The sequence below is a fragment of the Plectropomus leopardus genome, chromosome 4 (assembly GCF_008729295.1).
Source record: "Plectropomus leopardus isolate mb chromosome 4, YSFRI_Pleo_2.0, whole genome shotgun sequence".
NCBI lineage: Eukaryota > Metazoa > Chordata > Actinopteri > Perciformes > Serranidae > Plectropomus > Plectropomus leopardus.
The window spans coordinates 15,407,764-15,431,628 of NC_056466.1; the positions used below are offsets into that span (position 1 = coordinate 15,407,764).

Genomic DNA, 23,865 nt, shown 5'->3' on the forward strand with positions numbered 1-23,865 from the left:
AGATCTAAGATAAGATTTTTCTAATTAAAACTACAGAACTACAGCTTTTCATCTATAGATAGATAGATAGATAGATAGAGAGAGAGAGAGAGAGAGATGGATGGACAGAGAGATATAAGTGCTCAACAAATTTTAATACTTAATGATTAAACCTTTAACATGAGTATGTCAATCTTTCTTTACATTTCAGTGTTTTAGCCCTTGAGATGATGAAAAAAAAAACACATGCTTGTGATCGAGAATTCATAAAGCAAGACAAATGCAATCTGTATATTTTATTATCAGCACTGTTAAAACAAATTGTTGAAAATACTGTCCACAGGGACACAAAGTCCATTTTCATTCAAGTACAGTGCAAAGTTATCAGTTAACACTGCATTGGCTGTATTACTTACAAACAAGTTATGATAAACCACCTGAGCGTCAAAACAAATCGCTACGTACAATACAATGCAATGTTTGATGATTTCAAGGGAGAAAAAACAATGTTATGAGTGTAGATCACTGGTATAAAAATTCTCAGTCTGACGGGAAATTAACCTCTGCTGCTACCTGCTGGCTAAAGTCATCTACTGTCATCATTGGATTTCAGTTTTACTCAACAATTTTCTTAAATTATTTCAAAATGTGTCACATATTTGAATTCCGCTTTGGACACATGTTGTATATGTATTTATTAATAAAGTTTATAAAATGTTCTAAATCTTTAATGAATCGACGGAACCGCTTATCCGGGGGAGGCGCCCTACGTCACCGGAAGCAGGAAGAGTATGAATGAAAACCGTTGATGCTTGATTTAACCTGAAGCAACTGTTACATGTCCACGAAGCAGGTACGAGGTCAGCTTGGTTTCTAATGTCAAAATGTTTGTGTAAAGTGTTTTATTAGCTAGTTATGTGTGTGGCAACTGTATTTTCACTGTCAGGAAGGGCAAACGTCGCGTTAAACGTAACGTTAGCCTAACGTCTGATGGAAGATAACCGCTAAAACAACAAGTTTTGTCGCTGCGTGGAGCAAAACAACAACAACAACAACAACACGACATCAAATACGTGAAAATAAAGTACAAAGTGTCTAACAATAAGGTTAGAAAACACGCCATTTTAATCGGGAAAACTGTAGCTAATGTTAATAACTCCAAAAATCCCGACGCCGAAGTTAGCCTCCGATTCAGCAGGTAATGGGAGAGTTAATGGAAACGTAATTTGCAAAGTTTGATGACCGACTCTCGGCTTTTTGCCCCTCTGACTGTCGTGAAATGATGTTAGACGTTTTAAATAAAGCATCTACGTTGTCTGAAACACGCGTTCAACTTTGTGAAACCTTTACTGTATTTGTGAAAATGCAAAACAGGGACACTGTACTGTGACAAAATGCTGTGAAATCTGCCTTTTTGCATCATCACAGATAGAATGAAGGTTTCACAGATCTGGAATTGTGTTTTAGATAATCTTCAACATCTCTGGGATAATCTAGTTGAGATTTGAACGGTCTTAAGTATAGTGGTTTTGTAGAGAGGCATGGTTCAACATGGTCTCCATGTGAAAATTGTAGTGAAATCAACTTTTTTTTTTTTTTGCTTTAGCCTATTTGACTTTTGTAAATATAGTAGTTTTTGATCTGGACCAGATTCCATGTGGTCTACATGTGAAAAATTCAAGGAGACTTTACTATGTTTCACAAATAGAATAAAGTTTTCACTAATTCTGAAAGTGGGCTATGTAGAGGATCACCAATTAATAATTGCTTTTCCCTCTTATTTCTCCTAGATACCCCACATTTGTTACCATAAAATGCGATGGTTCAGCTTCTCCATCCTCCGCCACATCTCCTCCCTCCCCTCCTCAGTAACCAGGACATGCTGCTTCCACCAAAGGGTCTTCACGGGTCCCCACACCTGTTCCCAGCTCACCCTCTCAGGCCACAGCTGCCATCACAGGAGGGGAGTAAGCACAGCCCTCAGGCAGCACATCCAGGACCTGAGTGGGCCTGAGCAGAGACTGTTGGACAAACTGTATGAAGGGCTGATCGGAGGACAACGGGCATCTCTGGCTGAGTCCATCACTTTGGTGGAGACCCAGCATCCCAGGAAGAAAGAGCTGGCCCAGGTGCTGCTGCAGAGGGTGCTGGCCTATAGGAGGGAGCAAGAGAGTCGTAATGAGGGGAAGCCGGTGGCCTTCAGAGTAGGTGTGTGGTCTTAGCTAGAGTGGCTAGAAGTTTTTTTTTATATAGCTGGGCATGTAGACAACATCAAGGGAACTGTGCTATACTAAACACTTCCTTGCCACTTAATTATGTACATCTGTACTCTTGAAAGCAGTCCAATACAACAAACATGCCACAAATTCTACATTTAGGCAAGTTTTTATGGACAAGGTTTTATATGGCATTCAGAAATAAGGCAATTCAGAGTGCTTTTCAGGGTCACAGACAAACATTAAATATAATACTTTAAGCAAACATTAAAATTGCATTCAAAGGTTAATGAATTGATACATTTGGGGAAAAGACAAAAAACACTGAAGGACAATCAAACAAGCAAAAGCATGTGAGTACATTTTTAGAAGATTACACTGTTTAGTTTTTGTTGGCACTGTCAGAGAGGTGTTAATTCAGCTATATGTTCATTATTAAGGATGTAGATTTGGTGGTATTGTATAGGACTGCATTATATTGAAGTGTTGCTAATAGTCTTCTCTCCGCGTGTTTGTATACTGGGTCAGTAAAACACTGAACACACCTTGGTATAATGCTATAATGCAGTTAAGCACTACTACTAAAAATTACAACTGCAGTAAGAAATTAAATTAATACCTCTTGAAGAGTGTCAAATCAAACTAGTTCATTTTTTGTGATTTGCTAAAACACAACTTTATTGAGGAATGTGCACCTGTGAGCACAATATAAGCTAAAATGATGAACTTCTTTTGAAAAAGTTTAGACACAAGGCCATAGCAATGCAGGCTGGGAGGAGTTGCTGGCTTAAACAAGTTTATCCTCACTGTAAATCTCCATTTCAAAGTTTTCTTATTAACATACATTGTTCCCCATATTCCTCAAGAAAGAAATCACGTTGATTATTCCCGAAACTGTAGATTTGTTGTATGCCGTAAGTTAAAGTATTTCAACTTCTGGAGCAAATTCAAGATGCATTTGCAATTGGGAACAAAATATTGTGCCTTAGTTTCTAAACTAATTTAGAATTTACCCCAAATCTAAAGGTGAAGTGATTTACACTGCTGAATGTTAAGGAGGTTTCTACAAAATGTGCAACAGAATTTTAAACCGATTAATTGGTAGTTCCATACACCTTTGCAGGTATATTTTTTATATTCGTATTCATTAGTATTCATCATTGATGCTTCCAGGACCTTTTCTTAGATTGAGCCATGTGGAGCGGTGGTCATCCTGCATGATGTACAGTAGCAGTGAAAGTTGCAACACATTTTCTCAAGTAACCCACTGACAGTGCTGTAGCTGTTAAAGTCAGTCTCCTTTTCTGTGTTTTAAAAATGCCATGCAGTCAGAGAGAGCAGTGCATCTGCATCTTGTTATGCCAATGATAGATAAGTGTTTATTTTTCTTCAAAGAGCAGCTACATCGGCTTAGTCACCAGTGTTAATTTCACACCTGTGGGGGTGAGATTTACATGGCTTATCTTGTATTTAAGTCTGTTTTTAAAGTTACATGAAGTCACAGAAATCAGTTCTTGGTGTCATTTGTGGCTGATTCGATCCCTTTGTTGATTTCTCAGGTCTGTCGGGTCCTCCAGGAGCAGGGAAGTCTTCCTTCATTGAAGTGGTGGGGAAGATGTTGACAGGACGTGGACATAAAGTTTCAGTTCTCGCTGTTGACCCGTCATCATGCACGACAGGAGGTAAACACAGATCATTATCAGACACTGCTGATGAATAGTTGTTATTGGGTGTTTACAGTGCCAGGGTTCAGTATTAACCATGGCCACAAAACATTACTCTGTGGCCACTAAATACCCCCTGTAGGTGGCCCCCTGTGCCCCCCCAAGTTTTATCAGGTGTCTCTTGAGGATGAGACTGGTTATCACTGCATGAGATAACCAGTCTAATACCTCATCCCCACTGCAATAAGCCACATGTTTTCATTTAAATAGCAGTTGCTGAATGGTTACAGTAATCGAATTAATAACAGGGAGTCATTTTATTTTTACCAAAACGAAGAATCTGTCATTTTCAAAAATTCATTCCTCCACTAGTTTTCACTTTCTTGCAACCACATTTCTATGATGGTGTAGTATAGTTCTATCACATCTAGAAGTTATTTCATCCTGCATGAAAACAGTTGCTACAGAAATTGCTTAATATAGGCACAGAGCCAAAAACCCCCACTTTTTATGATACTTAAACTATAGATTTCCACAGGAAGGATTATTCCAATGTCTTTGAAACTTGTTTATGGGGAAGAAGTACTAATCATTGTATATATATAAATAATTCAAAGATGTAATATTACTCCTTTATCATGAATTATTTTTTTGAATTATGAATATAATATATTTTTAATTATAAAGTGGAGTTATTGCTGTGCTGAAATGGTAGAAACATTGCTGAAGAGATAAAAAGCCTGCCTACTTTGTGTCATTCCTAAATACATTTTACAATTCGTGCACATCTATTTTAAGTAGGAAATGCGAGTGAAACACTTGCACTGTTGAGCCACATGTTTGACGCGCTAAATTCAAGGCGCAAATTCTTAGTATCGATATAGTTGATTTATGCCTTGAAAAAAGATTTTAGATCGATACAATTTACGTTAGAGGGGCGACTTGTCATTTATATATCAATGTAATATGATCGCAGGAATATTAATTGATGCATGTGGAAGGCTGTTGAGTTCCTTTTTTAGTGACGATTTTACCTAAGTTTACATTTGGGAGACCAATAATGTTTTGGCTCCCAAATTTAGGGGTTTTGTGGTATTTGGGGTCTGTGCTTAAAAATATTGTTGTCTGTCCCTGAATGAAAAATAGATTTAGGTGAGAAATTGTAATGTGATACTGATAGTAAAAAAAGAAAAGAGTTAAATTCATGCTACACACTGACTCATCCCTCTTGTTGCAGGGTCTCTGATGGGTGATAAGACTCGTATGACTGAACTCTCCAGGGACATGAATGCTTTCATCAGACCATCTCCGGCCTCAGGAACACTTGGTGGAGTCACCAGAACAACTAATGAGGCCATTGTTCTCTGTGAGGGCGCGGGATATGACATTGTCCTTGTAGAGACCGTAGGTAAGACACTGTGATTCCACCTGTATCTCAAAGTGATTTTTCTCTCAGGCTATAAGATGTCTTTTTACCTACATGAGAGATTTCTTTCCTATCCTAGTTTAACCCTAGTGTTACTGAGTTATGTGATTTTTAGGTTATAATCTACACCTTTTTAAATACAAAAATCTAATATTTTCTTCCATTAAATTTCTTCTCCCTTATCCCTCCATAATATTAAACCATGTGTCATTTCAGTTCATTGTCTTAGCAGAGTATCACATTTTCCTGATGTTCATCACTAGGGCTGCGTATTGATACCAAATGTTTTGATGGCGGTGTGAGAATAACATTATCCTGTTTTTGTCTTTGGCAAAAATGTCTCAAACCCCACATTTTCATCAATGTTCAGTTTACTTCCAAGACCTATGTGAAATTAAATATAGTATAAAATTAGCTAAAAAATGTATTATAACAGTGTTTTGAGGTTTGGGACTCATCCCTGTTTATCAGAATCCTCCTTTACATCTTAGAGGCTAGAATGTATTCAGAGCGATTAATGAAATTTTGTGGAAGCACATGAATATTCAGAAGCATTTTTGAACTTCTGAAGAAGGCATGGCAGATCCTTTTTTGGGGGGGGGGGGGGCATTTTTGCCTTCATTAAACAGGACAAAAGATCAGTAGTGTGAAAGGGGGAGAGAGAGAGGAGATGACATGCAGCAAAGGGCCATGAGCTGGAATTGAACCCGCGGCTGCTGCAGCAAGGACATTGCCCTCATTTATGGGGCGCCTGCTTTATCCACTGAACCACCAACGCCCCATGACAGATCTTTTTTGATACATTGAACCTGTTCATTCACTATACTCTAAAATTAAATGAACTTGCGATGTAACTGAAAGAACATTCAAATTGGTGGCTCTTCATTATGGATTAGCTTTAAGATTTTTAGTAAATCATTGATTTACGTTTGTATGATTTGCTTTGATTTGTCTGATCCAACATCGTATTCAGTGACACACAGATCTGTCTTTTTTTTCCAGGCGTGGGCCAGTCAGAGTTTGCAGTGGCTGACATGGTTGACATGTTTGTGCTGCTGATTCCACCAGCAGGGGGCGATGAACTCCAGGTCAGTGGAAAAAATGAGCAGCAACAAGCCTACCAAAGTCAGATGATGTTTCAGCTGTGAGGAGCTGGAAGAAAGAGAATATAAGATGTGCCAGGTTGAAGAATGCTTAAATCTAATCTGGCAGGTTATACAGTTCTTATCGTGGTATTTAAACAGTTTACTAAACTTTCTTCTTTACTGATTTACTGCTTTTTTCTGAATACATACTCTAGATAAGTTTTGTTTACTTTTGCCCACACAATATTTGAGTTTAAAGTTTTTATGGAGAAGAGCCACCGTCATTATTCTAACACCACAGAAATCTGTGACAGGTTAAAGGGATGACATAATTTTAACATTTTGGATTACCTTTCTACATAAATACTCACAAAATATTTACAGATGTACATTATTAAGGAGGAATGTAGTTTTGTTTCCACCTTTGTAGGTAAAGATGAGCATGCTGACAAAAACTGTAAGCTAATGTATTTATTAATTAGCTAGATTTATGGCTTAATCAGCCAAACTCATTAGCATTATTGTTATGGTGATTATTTTTGGACAGCTCAAGTGGCATTTATATCAATTATGGTAATTATATCTTAAATGAAACACATTGTTAAAGAAACATGAAAGTTATTCAAACTAACACATGCAGTAAACATATGTTATTCAGCTAAAACAAGAAAAGCAGTGTCGCAACAGTATCAGAATAACACCTCTGCCTCGAACTACCTCGAGTCACCAGCTGTGTACAAAGACCTGAACTGAAACTACTTCTCAACAGGTGAATGGCACTTTTTAGAATAACCGTCACAAGTAATCTCCCACTCTTCTCCTTGTTTTGAATCAGAAGCTGACAGCAGTGAAGGATGGATCGAAAGCAACAATATCAGAATAACAAATAAGTGAACTGGCAGCCACCCACTGCTCCATCCATCCATCACTCTGTGCACAGATCCCTCAGCAGATTAGGTGTCTAGACATCAGATTTATTTACAGGGTTTTGAGAAGTTAATGACCTTCCTTGTTTAATGCCAAAATCTCTGTCCAGGGTATCAAGAGGGGCATCATTGAGAGGGCCGACTTGGTGGTGGTGACGAAGTCGGATGGAGACCTGGTGGTGCCAGCCAGGAGGATACAGACTGAATACACCAGCGCACTCAAGCTGCTCAGGAGACAGTCCAAGTCCTGGAACCCTAAGGTGTGTGTGCGTCTCTTAAGGGAGTGTGTGTAGGTAGTGTAGTGAGGGAGGGAGCCAACAACAGAATGATTAGGCGTTTAAAAAAAACAAAAAAGCATAATTGACAAACGTTTAGCATTTGACCCACTGGGCTGCTGCTGCAGAAGTATTACTGCTCTGTGGACCCAACAAGCCATCCCACTGAGAGGTCAGCTGACCCAGGAAGAGGAAGGAGGATGATGAGGATGGTGATTGTGATGATGATGATGATGATGATGATGATGATGATGTCATGACATCATGGTTTCAGTACTGCAGTGTCTCACCTCTCCCCGCATGTCCCAGCTCACCCGCCTGCCTAGCCTTGTCCCTTTGTTTTCCCAGCCCAATGCAGCATCTGCCCACTGGGCAAGCTGCCAGGAAACACCCCCACCTCCCACTCCCCTCTCCTCACCCCCATCCCCTTCTCCTGCTGCTCTGAATACTCGGCTGCTGTGTCATGCATTTCACTGATTAGAAGCCTGCGCGCTCAACATAAAAGCTGATAGTCTGCTCTTCGTAGTCTCCTCTCCGTATTTATCTTTACTTTTGCTGTCTTGCCCTCTTTGTGTCTGTCTGCTTGGCTGAAAGTAGCACTATCTATGATTTAGTCTCTCGCCGTCTCTCCTCTTTGTCGGTCTGCCTCGTATTGTCCACCTAACCCTGCATGAATACGTAAAGCGTGAATGGCATGCCATGAATGCAACTATGATTTCTATGTTCTTGATACTGTGGGAAAAAAATCTTGGGACCTAATGATAAACCACAATTAGGGCTGCAACTAACAGTTCTTTTCGCAATCGATAAATTGTTTCTTCTGTGAAATGTCGTAAAATGTAAAACTACACAACAATAGCAAAGTTTGAAGAGTCCAGGAATCCATCTTCAGATGCCTTGTTGCCTGAAAAAAAAGTTCAAAATCCAAAGACTATTCATCCGAATACAATTTAAAACACAGAAAAGCAGAATATCCTCATGTTAAAGAAGACTTAAAATATTGTCTATCAAAATAGTTCATTCAGCTCTACTTAAAGTTTAAATTCTTGACAAATTGAAAATGTCAATTGCTTAATGGAAACTTAATCTTTTTCCTGTTTGATAATATTACAGAAATCTCTTTGCTCACTCATTTATTCTTCAACAATTTTTACTTGCCTTTAAATACTTACTCAGATCCTTTTATTTATTGCAGTTTTTGTAACTTCAAAGCACTTAGTAACCCTATTTTGAAAAAGCGCTGTATAAATAAACTTTTACTAACTTACTCTACTTACTCCTAATCTTAGTTTGAGTTGGGAGGCTACAAATTTTGAATGGAGACTCTACGTGAAGTTAGAAAGATATTTGAGAGGCGCTTATTTATGGTGATTGTAAGATCAGGTGTTTTTCTGAGCTTGATTCGTCTCTTGCACGTTCTTCAGTGCTAAAAAAGTGCAATGCTGAATAGCTGGAGTAGCCCTTTATAGGGTCAATTGACCCAAGTTACGAAAAAATATTTTCTCAGTTACCCCTCTTACAGTTTTTGTAAAAGGTAAATTAACCAGGAGAAGGTATTTCCAGTGAAAGCTATACACAGTGGATCCAGAGAAATGGGAACATTTGTTTTTGGGAAGTAATTTTTAAATCAGAATTTAATTGCTGTAAGCAAAACAAACACAAGTATATTCAACTCCATTGTACAGGCGTTTCTGGACAGAAGTGGTATCTTAAAACATGGAAAAATACAACCTAACCTATCAGCATGACTTGACATCTATAGAGGTATTTTGTTGGTTTTTTTTTTAGCCATTTAAAGAACTTAATGAGCAAATGTGCAGTACGTTTAGTCTCACAAAGTTTGATTTCCTGTTTTTGCATCAGAGTCAAATCAAGTCCTTGTAAAATGATTAACTTAATGATGCAATTAGAGGATTCATAATTGGCTGTTGATCACAGGCCTCCAGAATTTATCAGGCTGTCACATTCAACTTTGTCGATTACCAGTTGATGTCAAATTATCTCCAAATGATACATGTAATTTGATTACACTTTAGCCTTCTGGAGATTGTTTAGTATCTGTGGGGTTTGTTTGACATCAGCACTGAGGTCTGCTCTTGTCCCTCCTCCTATAAACTCCCTATTCTCTTTTTTATTCACACAGATGTTTAATAAAGTGATAAAAAACAGAAGGTTAACTTTTGTAAAAGCAGTTTTATGGGCGCTTGAACTCCTGTGAATACGAATGTTACCCTGAATTTCATCATGTGCTCTTGAATCTGCAGCAAGCTCTGAAGAGAGACATGCAGTCACTTGAACTAAACACATATGTGACATTTATCCCCAGATTGCTGCTTTTGTGAACAAGGTGTTTTAAGGAGACAAATCCTCGCACAGTTAGTAAAGTGACAGACATGACAGCTTCCTACATACAGGAGGTGCTTCACAAAAATATCTTAAACCCATAAAATGGATAAAGCAGAAACTCCGCTGCAATTTACTATATGCAAAATGCTCATTTGTATTATTAAAAACAAAAATAATGCATCTTTAAATTATGAGTTTGTAAAAAGAAACCAACACTTTCCTGATTTGCTATATAGAAGGAACAGTCTTTCTTTCAGTAGGAAATTTTATGTTTTTTTTATTTTTTTGTTTTACATGCAGTGTATTACTGAAACTAAGATGTCTTTTTAATCGTTCACATGCTCATAAACAATACACATGGTTGGTTACGCTGGGTTGGGCTGTCTAGGGCTGTTTTGAGCTGGTTCAAATCTTACTTTGTAGGAAGGAATGTTTTTGTATCCATTGGAGATTACTCATCAGATAAATATGATTTGCCTTTCAATGTTACTCACTTCTTTTCTCCTTGTATATGCTGCCCCTAGGAAATATCATCAGGGAACATAATCTTAATTTTCATAGCTATGCATATGATGCGCAGAAATACATTTCATTAGACCCTGACGAGGATCACGCCCTTTGCTCCCCAACCACTGGAATAGCTGCTGTGAAAAAACATGGATGTAATAACTTTTTAAAGCTCAATGATAGCAAAACTGAAATACTCCTAGTTGGCCCCAAAGCTAAAAGAGATCTCTTGTCTAGCAAACTTGCATATCAGGGTCCTAAATCAGAAGTAACATGCCTCGTACTGTTCTTGAGTCAGATTTAGGTTTCGCACAAAACATATAAAAGGTGACCATAACAGCTGTCTTTCATTTACGAAATATTGCAAAGGTACGGCGGTTCCCATACCACCAAGATGCTGAAAAACGTATCCATGCTATTATTTCAAACTGATTAGACTATTGTAATGCCTGTCCTCCCAAAACAGTGAATAGAGAAAACAAAAGTAGACTTTTGACCAAAACAAGGAAAATTGAGCACATTACCCTGGTTTTAGCTTCACTCCACTGGCTCCCAGTATCTTTTAGAAAAGATTTCAACCATATTTTAAGTTTCTTTTTTAAAAAAATGCTGTATACTTTCTTTTTTTATGAGAATTCCCATCAGCACCAACATATGCATTGGCTTTTCTTCCTGTGGTGCACACACGCTGCAAAATTATACTCAGTTAAACACACAATAGCCACATAAAGACAACTAACAAAACAGCTTATTTCACTGCATTAACAATCAAGTTATGAACAGACACAAAATGATCGTCCTTTTAACAAGCATTACGCTAGACGCAATGTTAAATCAATCACTGTTTCTTAAGACTGAATTTAAACTTTGATTTTTCTTCTTCATACAAATAAATAGTAATTATTAATAACATAAATACTTTTAGAACCATGAAATAGTGAAGTGAAAATGTTGTTTTTCTTGCATTCTTCTACAAAAAAATATTATTTATTGATTATGTATATGTTAAACAACAGCAAAACTTTTAAAATGTGTTTACAAACTCACAAAACTAATGCAGCGTAGTCCAAGTTTCATTTATTCAGTCGTATGCTCAGTACTTCCAAAACACATACTTTTTCACTAAAACATTACCATTTAAAACTGAACGGAAAGTAAAACTTACTGTATCTATTCCCTCTTCAAAGCCAGACTCCAATACTAAGGTTCTAGGGAAAATATATGTGTTTGGAAAGAAGTATTGAGCAATCAATAAATCAATATGTTCACCATTTTCGGTGTAGGCATGCGAGAAAAACATTTTCTTCACAAATTCAAGGTAACACAGCATGACTAATGGATTTACAAATGATCATTTTGTGGATGAAGTATTCTTTTAATATGAAGAAAATGTACACTGTGCATTTCATAGAGTATTCCAGAGTTTTGCTGCTCTCACAGAAAAGGCTGATTGTCCACTTTTGCAGCGTCTGAGTGGGACAGTACAGTCGCCTCTGGCAGCTGCCTTTTGTTTTCCTGGAGGTAATTTCCATGAGTTTGACAAAGTGGCTTAATGGAGGCTCAGATTATTAAATATAAAACAAAAGTCCATGCACCACTTCAAACTTTTCATACAGGATAAAGTATGGAGGGCAGTTTGCTGTGTGTGCGGTGACACTTTCAGATCGGTCTGGTTGTTGGTAAAGGGACCCTTGAAATTCATACATACATTTCACAACCCCCCACCCCCCGAATCCCTCTTCAGGTGGTGCGTGCCTCCTCACACACCAGTGAGGGCATCCCAGAGGTCTGGGCCAAAATGGAGTCATATCGGGACGCCATGTTAGCCAGCGGTGAACTGCAGGGCCGGCGGAGGGCCCAGCAGAAGGTTTGGATGTGGAGTTTGATCCAGGAGAACGTCCTCTGCCATTTCCAGAATCACCCCAGTGTCAGAGAGACTCTCCCTCACCTTGAGGAGAGGGTCACCACAGGAGCCATCTCCCCAGGCCTGGCCGCTGACCTGCTCCTCAAAGCCTTCTCATCATCATCATCATCATCATTGTAATCAGTGGGACTGCACTTTTTGAGAAGGACGGCTGATCAGGCCACTTAATGCCTAGAAAAGCCAGGACAGAGTGAGAATATGTGACCTTGACTCTGTGGTTTGAGCAAAAAGAAGCAGTCTTGCTCTTTTAAGACTTAATTTGAAATTTAAAATACCTGAAGAAAGAAGTCACTCCTCCACTGAAACTTTCTGCATGCTTTAATCCAAGACAGGAGTGGGAAAAGAGTGCTGACAGCTAACACTTCTCACCGTCAGCATCAAGACACTTCCACATTTGGACAGTGGACGGCAAAATGAAACATTTAAGCTGCCGTGAGATGTTGTGGCAACAGTCTGGTTTTCTAAATCAGATACTGGAGTTGTCTTCTTGGACAAAAACACTACAGAGGTCTGCAAAGGCCATGCTGTTACACTTGAAGTTTGCACAATACCCATCACTTTTACCAACGGTTATTAAATGGTGAAACAGTGACTTGTTCTTGCCATAAATATTGATGTGACAAGTACTGTAGTGGGAGTACAATCTGCAGTAAGCTTTTTTTTTTTGCCCACCCTGATCATACAATGGTCAATAATACACGCTATTTAAAACCCAGAAAGGAAAGTTTTAATGAAAGAATCAAGCTCAGAGAAATGGGATTTGTTATGGTCAGGTGTTTCTTTTGTAGAACTGCCACGGACACAAATGTCCCTTTGAAACCACTGGACTTAAAAGATGTTTTTATTCACTATTTGTGTTCCTGAGTTGAATATTGTATTAAAAGAATGATGTGAATCTTACTTGGATAAGTGAATAATATTAAATCTGTCAGTACAGTTTGGCTAAGCTTTTCTCTCTCCTTCTGTTTGCTCATGATATGAAAAAGGGGGGAGTGATTAATGTTACCTCTACGAATATTAGTCCTGAGATTTGTCGAAGATGTAATGAAATATTTTTCCCTGCACTCTGGAGCCAGAAATGTCAGTGCTACATATCCCCAGAATGAGTCGGCTGCTTCTAATTCAGGCAAAACACACTTTAATATTTTCAGAATTACTTTCATAATGCACTGCACTCCTGGACGCCACCAGAGAATTAAAGACAAAGAGAAGTCACACACTCATAACTCCAGTGCAGCTGCTTTATTAATTTAAACAGACATGCTGCTTTATTCAGGGTGAAGCAGTAGACTCCAGTGTCAGTGCCATATGCTTGTATTATATATATGTAAAGGTTATTTCCCATTCAAGACATCAGTTGTGATAATATCCTGTTTAAAATATCAATGAAAACGTAGGCTGCAGCTAATTCTTGTTTTTACTGTTAGTCTGGAAATTATTATTGCTTTTTTCATTCATCTATTAATAACTTAGTCCAGGATTACCCAACCTGCTTTGCCCGACAGCCACCTCTGAAAAATGACAGGAGGCCAGGTGCCCGGTCATAAACAAATAATATTTATATGTGTATATAATAAATAGGGCAGTCATCATCAACACGTGAATCGTGATGCGATTAAGGTTTATAATTAACAAGTTAATTTTTTTAAACCGTGTTAATCGCCGGCCAACATTCCTGTCTATAAGAGGCTGTATGGGGTTTGATGATACTGTATCCCATAAAACTAAAAGACCTGAGAAATCCAGCAGTACCAACCACGCAATGCTAACTTCTCAGGAAGGTGGCTGAATAACTCTCTAAATTTAGGATACATTTTGGCGATGGAAAAATGGCGTGGTCATTTCACAGGGGTCCCCTGACCTCAAGATATCTAATTTAAAAGGGGTTCTGCAGGAACCCATGAGTCTCCCTTTAACAGACATGCCCACTTGATGTCAGTCCCTTGCAGTTTTTCTCCAGTAAGAATTGCTTTATCTTGTCAATATGGTCTTCAAAAAATGTGATTTTTGCAATCAAGAAAATTAACACTTTGACAGTTTTCATCCCTTTGAGGTTTGCTGTCCTCAATCATTTTGATAAGAGGCAAATCCAGAAGCAGCAGCCCTGCACAGGTAAGATGTACGCAGGAGCGTTTCTAGGATTTGAGGATATTTGGGGGCCTAGCTGAGACCTCCATTGGGGGGTCTGAGGGATCCTCCCCTTTCACGTTTTTTGTTCTGTTTTGTCATTTGTTTGTTTTTTTAAATAAACAACCTATATTTTTATGTTTTTATGCACACTGGCAACTTCAAAGTACAAAAAGGCCAGATAGTATCACTGACTTGTGACAGAAAAATGTGAGAAAAAAACCCTCACAATTCCTCGAGCCCAAGGTGACGAAAAATGCTTGATTTTTATTCCAGCAAAACAGTCTAATAATCAAAAGTAGTTATACTATAATCATATAAAACTGGAAAAGCAGGAAATCCTTGCATATAAGAAGCCAAAAGATACAATTTTTGATGGCATTTTTGTATGGCAAATGACATGATAAACCAATTATTAAAATTATGATAGAGCTTTTTCAGGAGTTAGAACTTCATAATCAAGTTTGAAAGAAACATATCCGACGTGTTGATGCAGTCTTTTGGTGTTGAACTTCATAAACAAAAATAGTAATAATAATAAAAACACTACATTTAGTAATTTTAAATAATAAAATACTGTACAGTGAATGAAAAATTAATTGTAAAATACATCTAATAAGTAAGTCAAAATTTGTATAATTCAGGATATGTAAAATGATTGAATTTGGTTAAAAGATGGTTTGATTTAGTGTTCAGGGGTTTTTATTTGCAGACACAGTTGGCCAAATTGTGCTCACTTCTACATACGGTCTCAACATGTCAGAAATATAAACTTTTTGGTTGGTTACTCATACCGAGCTTTCTCCATCTAACAGCTGAATAGCTCAGTACTTGGAAAATTTGACATTTTTAGGGCTGAGGAGGGAGATATTTTTCCAAAAAGTGTTGGCACAATAAAATCCAGCCAAGCAATCAAGATGCCACCCTGAACTTTTTGAACTTTAAATACAAAGCTGCAAATTTAACTTAGAGCAAATCAAAAAGATCCATCAGACCTTCAACCTTGTTTTAAAAGTATCTAGAAGCCAACAGATGCATAATAAAAATTGGGGTAATTTGTTCTCATTTTTTAGTTGTAGTTTAAGTCTGGCTGCTGTATTTTGAACCAACTGAAGATGGTTTGGCACTTTCTTAAATTAAATGCAGATCACAAAGACTTTAGAGAGAGGAATGACTGCATTTTGCATTAACATCACATAGTGTTGATGATAATGCGTCTTTACCCCCCTGTGGGTGTGGGTTTCTACTTTCTTCAGCCACTAGAGGTCTCCCAAATTCCACTCAGCTGTGGATTCATTATCCTAATGACTGGGCCCTGAGTGCCAACCACCCTCCTCTCCATAATGCCCCCACCTCCTGCCCTCCATCCATTCTTCATTGAGGTTGCCTAGGGTTCCAGGTCACTCAGAGGTGAGGACATCAGCAGCTGCCACTCTCTTGGAGCACAGGCTGTACTGTAGTCCTCGCCCTCAGTGCCAAACCCTCCTCAGCTATTCTCAATCCTCACTGAAAAGCAGAAAGGAGCGACACTTAGTACAGTACAGAACAGGAGAGTTGAGTGTGTGACTGCCTGGCTTTCAACCTCAACCCTCTCTTTGAACGTAGCCTATATTTCAAGATGAAAAAAAAGATGAATTCAGTACTAATCCATGCTTGTCCTTGCTGGTCTGCTTTGGAAATACTGAGCCTGAGCCCCCCAACCGCTGGCCGCGCTCCCAGGTCGCTGCTCGTTTGCTCCCGCCTGCGTACAAGAGGAAGAATGCCCCTTGAATGCAGATGGATTCATTAGGTCTGAGTAACACCCTTCTCCTCCATCATGCTGACACAAACACATACACACTGTAACTGCTCTGGCTTTGCAAAAGGGAACAGTGAGTTCTGCAGCTCTGGACGCACTCCACACACACACACACATGCATATACATACACGCACACAGTTGTCTCCAGTGTAAACAACACCATGCGGTTTCACTAAGGAAGATTAACTCAAATGCTGCCGGATCGTGTTCGGCCATTTTAGCCTAAACACAAGACCCATCCACATGTGTTTAGCATTTCGCTGGATCTCTTGAATGTAAGCAGAGGACAGAGACTGGCTCTTTGATGAGGTTTTTTCATGTTTAATGGAGGGGCTTACATTGACAGCCTTTCTTTGTGTCAGCAGTCTGAAGTCAGAATGCTTTCCTGGCTCAGGACAAAACAAAAACGGTACCCTCATACTGTTGTAATTGCAGTCCAAAAACTCAGCTTTTCCCCCCACGACAAAAACCTCAGAGTCTGGAATGAGTAACGAACAATCACACTGCTACAAATGTCAGTAAACAAAGCAAGCATATTGTAGCACCGAAATGTTTTTCTTCTTGTTGGTTGTGTCAGAGTTATAGTTTGGTTGTTTTCGGGTCAGATCAGAGCGTGAGGGAAGCCTGACACTGAGGGAAATGTCAGACTGGCCCTCCTACCAGGCTGATTTGGGAGCTGTGTGTGCAGTGTGACAAGCGGTCATGGGCTGCTGCTCCACAAAGCCTCACCCGGTCCCTGCTATGTTTGCTCTGCTCCTCACACACACAAGCACATACCACCACACTCACCCACCCTCCCCTCGTTTTTGAACACCCGTCTTGCTCACCTCCTACACATCTTGTACATACATACAAGCCATCCATCCCCTGTCACACACACACATGCACCCACACACGCTGCCTGTCTTGTTGCCCACCCGGCCGCTCAGACTCGGCTGGCTGCTCTGCTGTCTCTCTGTAGTGACAGATGAGTGTGTGAGAAGCATTTCCTCCAGGCTCAGGGCTCACTTTCAAGACGGCTGCAAAACGATACAAGGAGCCACACGCTAATGGGGTTGGAGAGCTGCAGCGAAGCCCTGAGTGTGTGTGTGTGTGTGCTTGTAGATGTAACACCCCACTCATTATGCTGCTCTGATGGGTCACTGTGCAGCCTTTTTATAAGAAGACCCTTATGGCGACATGTCTTATTATATCAACTGCTGAGATGGATGTTAATACCAGGCTGCGCTGTGCATGCTGCGTGCTCTCTAGCCTGTAGAGTGATGAGACGTGGTTGGTATTCGAAGTGCGTCTCATTGCATGGGCTAATTCTATTTAACCTGGTGAAGTCTGCTAGATGGTACGGTCAGAATGCCCCAGGGAGACCAGTATGTACCTCTGCTTTATTACCCACCTGAGGAGGCTCGCTCTCCCACACATGCACACTCCACTGTTTGCTATGTGTAATTTACTGTGCAGCCTGTGGGCCAGGCCTTCATCTGCAGGAAGGCGCGAATAGAGCCTTGGCGCCAGTAATTGGACTTTAGAACTGATTGGGGAACTTGATTGACCCCCGGTAATGGATTTGAGTGAATAATTATTTGTAGTTATGGTTGGAAGATGATATCAGGGAGAGAGAGACCAATCCCACCAGTGTGACTCACCCCTGCCGCCAGAGCAGAACGCTGCCAGCACTCAATTAATGAAATCCAGCTGCTCAGACTCCCCACGTGTAGTGGCTGATCAAAAAAACACACAGGGGTCTGGTCAGAAAAAGGGTTATCTTCATCCAACCTTTCCCTTTCGCACAACTGGCAGCCCGTGGCCCATCACAATAGTGATTATAAAATCTTCTCCACTCCAGGTACAAGACATTAAGGTTGATAATGTCTCCATTATTTTTTAACTGCCTGTGGCAGTGCTCGGCGCAGCCCATGGCAGCCATGTTAATGAGACCTCTCAAGATGGCAGGCAGCGCCTCCTCAGGACACAAAATGCAATCACTCTTAATCCAGCACTTTAATTGCTGGCCAAGCCTGCCTAAGTGAATTCAGCTGTTCCATCTCTGCAGGCGAGTGGCTGCACCTCGAGAACGATCCAACATCATACTCGCAAAGATAAACTGAGCTTCAAAACAAATGGGAAGTGATGTGCGCTGGTCTGTCTTGTTAAAGCTAAGGCTTATTTTTCTGGTTTGAGGGTGTCGGACAGACACACAGAGCTCAGAAGGCACAAGTCAGATTTTCTCTTCTCTTCCCTCACTGCCCCAACGCATAATTTTTAGCTCTCTTCAGAGGCTCGAGGAGGTAATATGCAGGGAGAACAGCAGCCACCTTCCTTACCTCTCTTTTATCTTCCTCTCTTTGCTCCTTGATTGACCCACTTGCTCCCACATCATTATCCTCACACCTCTCCTCACTACAGTACATTTCTCTTTCCTCTCTTCTTCTCACTCTCCTGCCTTCATCTTTCCACCAGTCCTCCTGTCATATGTCCTTGTCTCCCCCTTCCTCCTCCTCCCCCCTCTCCCTCCGTGTGACCCCTCATTGCCCTCTTGCCAGTCTCTATTATTTCTGGCTGCCCAGTGGCCTGGTCAGGCTGGTGCTCCGGGGCTCCAGGCAGCCAGTGTTATGACAGGTAACACTGGGCCGCACACTCTCTCTGGTAACATGCGGAGGTCAGCCTGTCATACCTGTCCACAGCTCCACTGTGCACACACACACACGCACATGTGCGCACACACACAAATGCCATGAATCACTGTGTATGGATAACTGCCAGACAGCCCTGGCCATAACCTTAGATTCAGCAAAAGTGAGCGATGAGGCGCAGTGGAGTAGAAATACACCTTTCCCCATTCGGCTCCTTTGTGCTTGCAAAACAATGTCTTTTTTTTCTCCAAAGGTCTTTACATGAAGTGTTGCTTTTACAGCCTTGGCATCCAGTAAGAACGCTGTGTAGTTGTTCCTGTTCAGTACAGAGTAGGAAGATTTAACTGGATAGTGGCTGTTAACTACCGCTAGACTCCACTCTCTGCTGGCATGGCCTGCTCCCCGTGTTAATGACCACTCACAGTTGCTGCCCTGAGGGGGCTGCAGGACAGAGTCAGCCAACATCAGACCCTCACAGCACCTCCAAGACCATCTGCTCAAACAACGGAAAATATGTTCTGTGTGTTATTTGTCTTTTGCGTCCATTGTTTTTGGCTCATAAGAAGCGGCGCCAAGTTACAATTTGTTTCATTCATAACAATTTTTAATCGGATGGGACTGCTTCTGTGGAGGGTCCAAGCGTGTTCCCTGAATGCATTTCCTGCTCATGATGTCTCATTTCTGTCCAGCTGCCCTCTATCAACTCGTGAATAGCCAAGTTTTGTAAGGTTCAGGGCCAGTAATGAGAACAGTCATCCTCTACCTGACCCAACAAGCTCTATCCACCCCGGACAAGATGGTAGCGCCCTGGTAGTCGATCAGCGGTTGTTGTTACCGTGGCATGTTCCTGGCTCCCCGTCTGATCCAGGGCAGCGCCCCACACTACCAGGCCTGTGAGGGCCAAGGGGCCGGCATGGGTCTGTCACGCCAGGTTGACATTTCGGGGAGCTTTGCCAGGACACCACAGCACATTTCGTCCTCCTGGACAAGTGGTGTGGGAGCAAACGTGTCAACTCGGGCAGATGGGCAGGCGTCAGTGCCAACCGCACTGGACCGTACCGGACCGCTGGCCTGGCAACTGTCGGCCAGCCAGCCAGACGTAGCGCTTCCTGGCACATAGTTGAGGGGCAGGTGTCTCCCTCTAGCAGCGAGCTCTGGGAACATGTCTATCTGCTCACAGTTTGTGTGACTGTGTGTGTGAGACAGTGATAGAAAGATCAAACCATATAAGTTATTGCAACTCAAAATAAGTAAGCAGAAGAAATAAATTTAACTGACTTTGATAGCAGAGATTCAGGTCTGCCAATACTAAAATACAATCATTAAAACAAACCCAAACTGAAACCAGACCTCTTTATCTGTAAGTCCAAGCAACTCTTAAGTTTGATTTTATGGAAGTTAAGGGCTGCAAATGCTACGATTAAATCCATTAAAAATAAAAATATAAAAAAAGCCTAAAATATAACAAAAGTTAGATATATCCAGACTGTTGTGTCTTCTTTTTTAATGCTGTAGACTGAAACATATCGCTGCACACCTGAATTGTGATGGATGAGTCGGAGGGCAACACAACTTTTACAATTTCATCATACTTAAATAAATCACCATAGACATTTTCAAATTTGGCAACATAAACACTCTTAAAGGCTCCCTTTGTGTTTCCTGTTGGAATGTTTTGCAGTGTTTGTGAATGACGTCAGTTGACAGGAAGTAAACACGGACCCAAGCTGCTGCCTTACAGTGCAAATCCATTGAAATTTTCTATAGCAAAATGCATATAACAAACTTTTTTCCTTCACTTAATGTTGATATATATTTTTACAACGTTCGAGCCTTCATCAGCTATATGAACATGTGACCATTTTTTATGCTGTATTTACAATAAGAGCGACACAGCAACAGGCGTCATTTTCAATGATATAGGATATGTGTAACACGCTATAAACAAAAACTAAGCTGGCCTTAGCTTTTTTCAGCGCTCCGATCCCTTGGTGAAGATCCAGCCAATCATATGTTTTTGTTCTAGCTGTGGTGCTGCATTATTAGGCTCAGTCCACTGATGATATGCAAGCTTTCTGTGTGTTGTGGTGTACACAGCGATACAATGTGGCAGTGAAATGTTAAAATGGGTCTCAGACATTAGGCTGGTTTCAATTAACCCCCAAATTGCACAAATTGAAATTGCAAATATAAACTACGTCTTAAGGAAACATGTTGATTTTGAAAAAACTCCTAAATATTGCATGAGGTGGTATTGCAGGCGTTTCAAAAAAGCCATACTTTGCAAATCTGCAATGAAAAGACCTTTTTAAGTCATGTGATGCTACAGTTATGCACTTGTTGGGAGGAACCGGCTCCTTAGGGCATGATGCAGCAGGTGCTACAAGATGTGTTATTGCATCACATAACTCTTCAAAGTTGAGCGGATCATCTGGAAGTTTTGAATTCACAATTCCTCTGTCAAATCAAGGACTACTACCTCCCTCTCTATAAGGGCCTTGCCTTTCCATTATGGCTCGCATAACACGCCTATGTCGCCTTCGATTGGAAATAATGACGGCTAATGCGGTGGCTGCAATACAAGTAGCCCACTAGAATAATGTAATTGATTGTTTTTTTCAGTCCACTAAATTTTGCTGCAATAAAATTGAAGTGAGTTGCGTGGACTGAAAACGTATTTTATTAGATAAAAAGGTGCTGACAAAGTCCTCCATTAGGAACCTAATTTGCAGTTGAAAAAAGGTGATTAATCACAAAATATTTATTCACAATACTCACCATTTCTCAACACGTTTGAAATCGCAATGATATTGTATCTCAATCACCTCTGGTGATTCCCACGCCAATAACTACGTTAACAGGTGCTTCAGCAACACTCAGCAGCGATTCTGCAATGATGAAATTGGTAATGCTGTTGCGTTTGGGACTTGTAGTGTGAACAAAGCATTATAGATCCTGGGAATATTAATCATTTAAAGGAACACAAAAATTTTGTTTTTTATGCGTCTGTACAATACAACTCTGTCCAAAGGTAGAAGTACATTATAAATTATAAATCAAAATCTTACAATTTCAAGATACATAAATAGAGCATTACAACAACATCCATACCATCCCAGACAACAATAGTTATACCAGTGAGTGAGATTTTTTCAACTTTCATTCAAACAGCTCTGGAAAAACAAGCACAGATTTGGCTGAATGTGGTTTTGTGATTTAACCTAGACAGACTTTACAAAAGGGGACATTCAGGATGTGACCCTGAAAAAAGCCATTTCCATCTCATTTTTTAAAGAAACAAGCTCAAAGAAACAAGTTCAAATTTCAAAGTCAAGTTTTAGGCTGCACATTGCAATTTGAAAAGGAAAAATGTAGTTCACATTTGATTTTGTTATAATTGTTACCGTGTTGTGCTTTGGAGTGAACAGAAATTTGTCAGTGGAATTTTTTTTTCAGTTCAGGGGGAAACCAGAAAAAAAAAACAAGAAAGAAAAGGCTTCAGGCTAAAGCTTTTGTCAGATTAAGCATGCTTAGGGATGATTTGTGAGTGTATGTACTTAAACTGTATGTTTGGATGTGTACGTACATCTGGTACCATTTCATTTTCTGTGTTAGCGTACACCTGTGCTGCTGCAGGAGCGAGCCTGTGTTCTACTGCACATCTCAGCCAGGCCTGCTTGGAGGGAGACCCATTAATCTTAGCTAAATCAAATAAATCAAGTGCACTTTAGAAAAGAGCTGTCAGTGTAATTGTTGTGATAGCCATTCCCCGGCTTCTCCAGGGGGAGCTCTATTGAAAATTGTGCCAGGGAATGCACACTTACCACCGTCCAAAAAATGCAAGGGAGCTCTGAGAAAAGATATAGCCGAGGCTGCCCTCCGAATGAAGACATCTGAAGCCGCTCAGTAACACGATGAGCGCTTCTGAGGGTGATGAGATTGAAGTTTGCAGCCACGTTTGTGCCGCCGAGTCCATCATAGTGGGATACTTGGACAAGGCCGTTTCAGTGCAGTGGGCCTGTCTTTGTGTTTGATCTTCCCTAATGTTAAATGTGGCCAAAACAGCACCTAATGCGCTGCTCTGCAGTTGGCGGTGCTGTTAAATGGTTTTGCCACCGCGGTGATAAAACATCAAACCTAATCTTCAGCTCCATCCTGTGCATCTGCGCAGAAAGAGCACAATTTGGTATTTACATTTAAAAGAATGCTAAACCCTTTCAAGGAAAACCATATTGGTGGGTTGCGGGAATGAGACAGAGGAGATAATGGGGATGGAAAGAGCAGCATGTGAAAAGGCTGCCCTGCCCTCAGCGTCCCTCTCAACCAATGAGGGTTAAATGACTATCTGGGCACCTTGGCAACCATTTCTGTGCTTCTTCTCCATCTTCCTTTAATTCAGCTGTGAACAGGCTGCATTCATCAGTCAAACATGCCTTTGCTTTTCTCTCAAAAATAACCAACCCGCTGTTAGAGTCTTGAAACATATTTGTCCTCACTTGAACAATTATTTTGTTTCAGGCTTTAGATTTGTATTTCCACCAGTCCTTTTATCGTGTACTTTATTACAAATACCCTCTCAATCTAAATATTTTTCCTATATGTTTCTCAAGGTTCCAGCAGATGGTGCCAAACAGTGCATGTGTTTGTGTACAAAAGTGGGTGTTTGTCTGCGTGTGTGTTGATCTCTTTAAGTGTGCGTCTTTGTTAGAGAGCATTCTTGAGAAATGAAGAGAGCCCCTGTCACTCACCTTCACATCAGGCATCACAATAACCAGTAGAGAGGAGCAGGACAAAAGGGTTTTTAGATAAAAGACTATTCTGTATTTATTCAAGGTTTCAGCAGAATACATTATAATCACAAGCACAACACTCATTTTTTTGCAGATGGAGGGGTCAGAGTAGTAGTCGACCCATTTTGTTCCTATTTATAATGAAGTTAAAAATATTTAAACTTCAATTGT

At 40.3% G+C, this 23,865-nt stretch overlaps 1 protein-coding gene across 2 annotated transcripts; it reads left to right on the forward strand.

The window, feature by feature from the left end:
* Window positions 1–753: 753 nt before the first annotated feature.
* On the forward strand, window positions 754–13,289 carry mmaa (metabolism of cobalamin associated A). 2 transcript variants are annotated; one of them, XM_042485471.1, is made up of 7 exons: window positions 754–832; window positions 1,770–2,187; window positions 3,755–3,877; window positions 5,097–5,267; window positions 6,288–6,373; window positions 7,407–7,556; window positions 12,169–13,289. In XM_042485471.1, exons 1-7 carry the CDS (start codon window positions 818–820, stop codon window positions 12,466–12,468), a joined length of 1,263 nt encoding a protein of 420 aa, XP_042341405.1. In that variant the 5' UTR covers window positions 754–817; the 3' UTR covers window positions 12,469–13,289. The 2 variants fall into 2 exon arrangements, with proteins under 2 accessions (XP_042341405.1, XP_042341406.1); XM_042485472.1 differs by having other exon boundaries at window positions 777–839.
* Window positions 13,290–23,865: the final 10,576 nt, after the last annotated feature.

What these genes read in the sequence shown, in the direction of transcription:
- mmaa (XM_042485471.1), top strand. An exon ending in GCCGGTGGCCTTCAGAGTAG is followed by an intron (nt 2,188 to 3,754) that starts GTGTGTGGTCTT and finishes TTGATTTCTCAG; the next exon opens with GTCTGTCGGGTCCTCCAGGA. An exon ending in CCAAGTCCTGGAACCCTAAG is followed by an intron (nt 7,557 to 12,168) that starts GTGTGTGTGCGT and finishes ATCCCTCTTCAG; the next exon opens with GTGGTGCGTGCCTCCTCACA.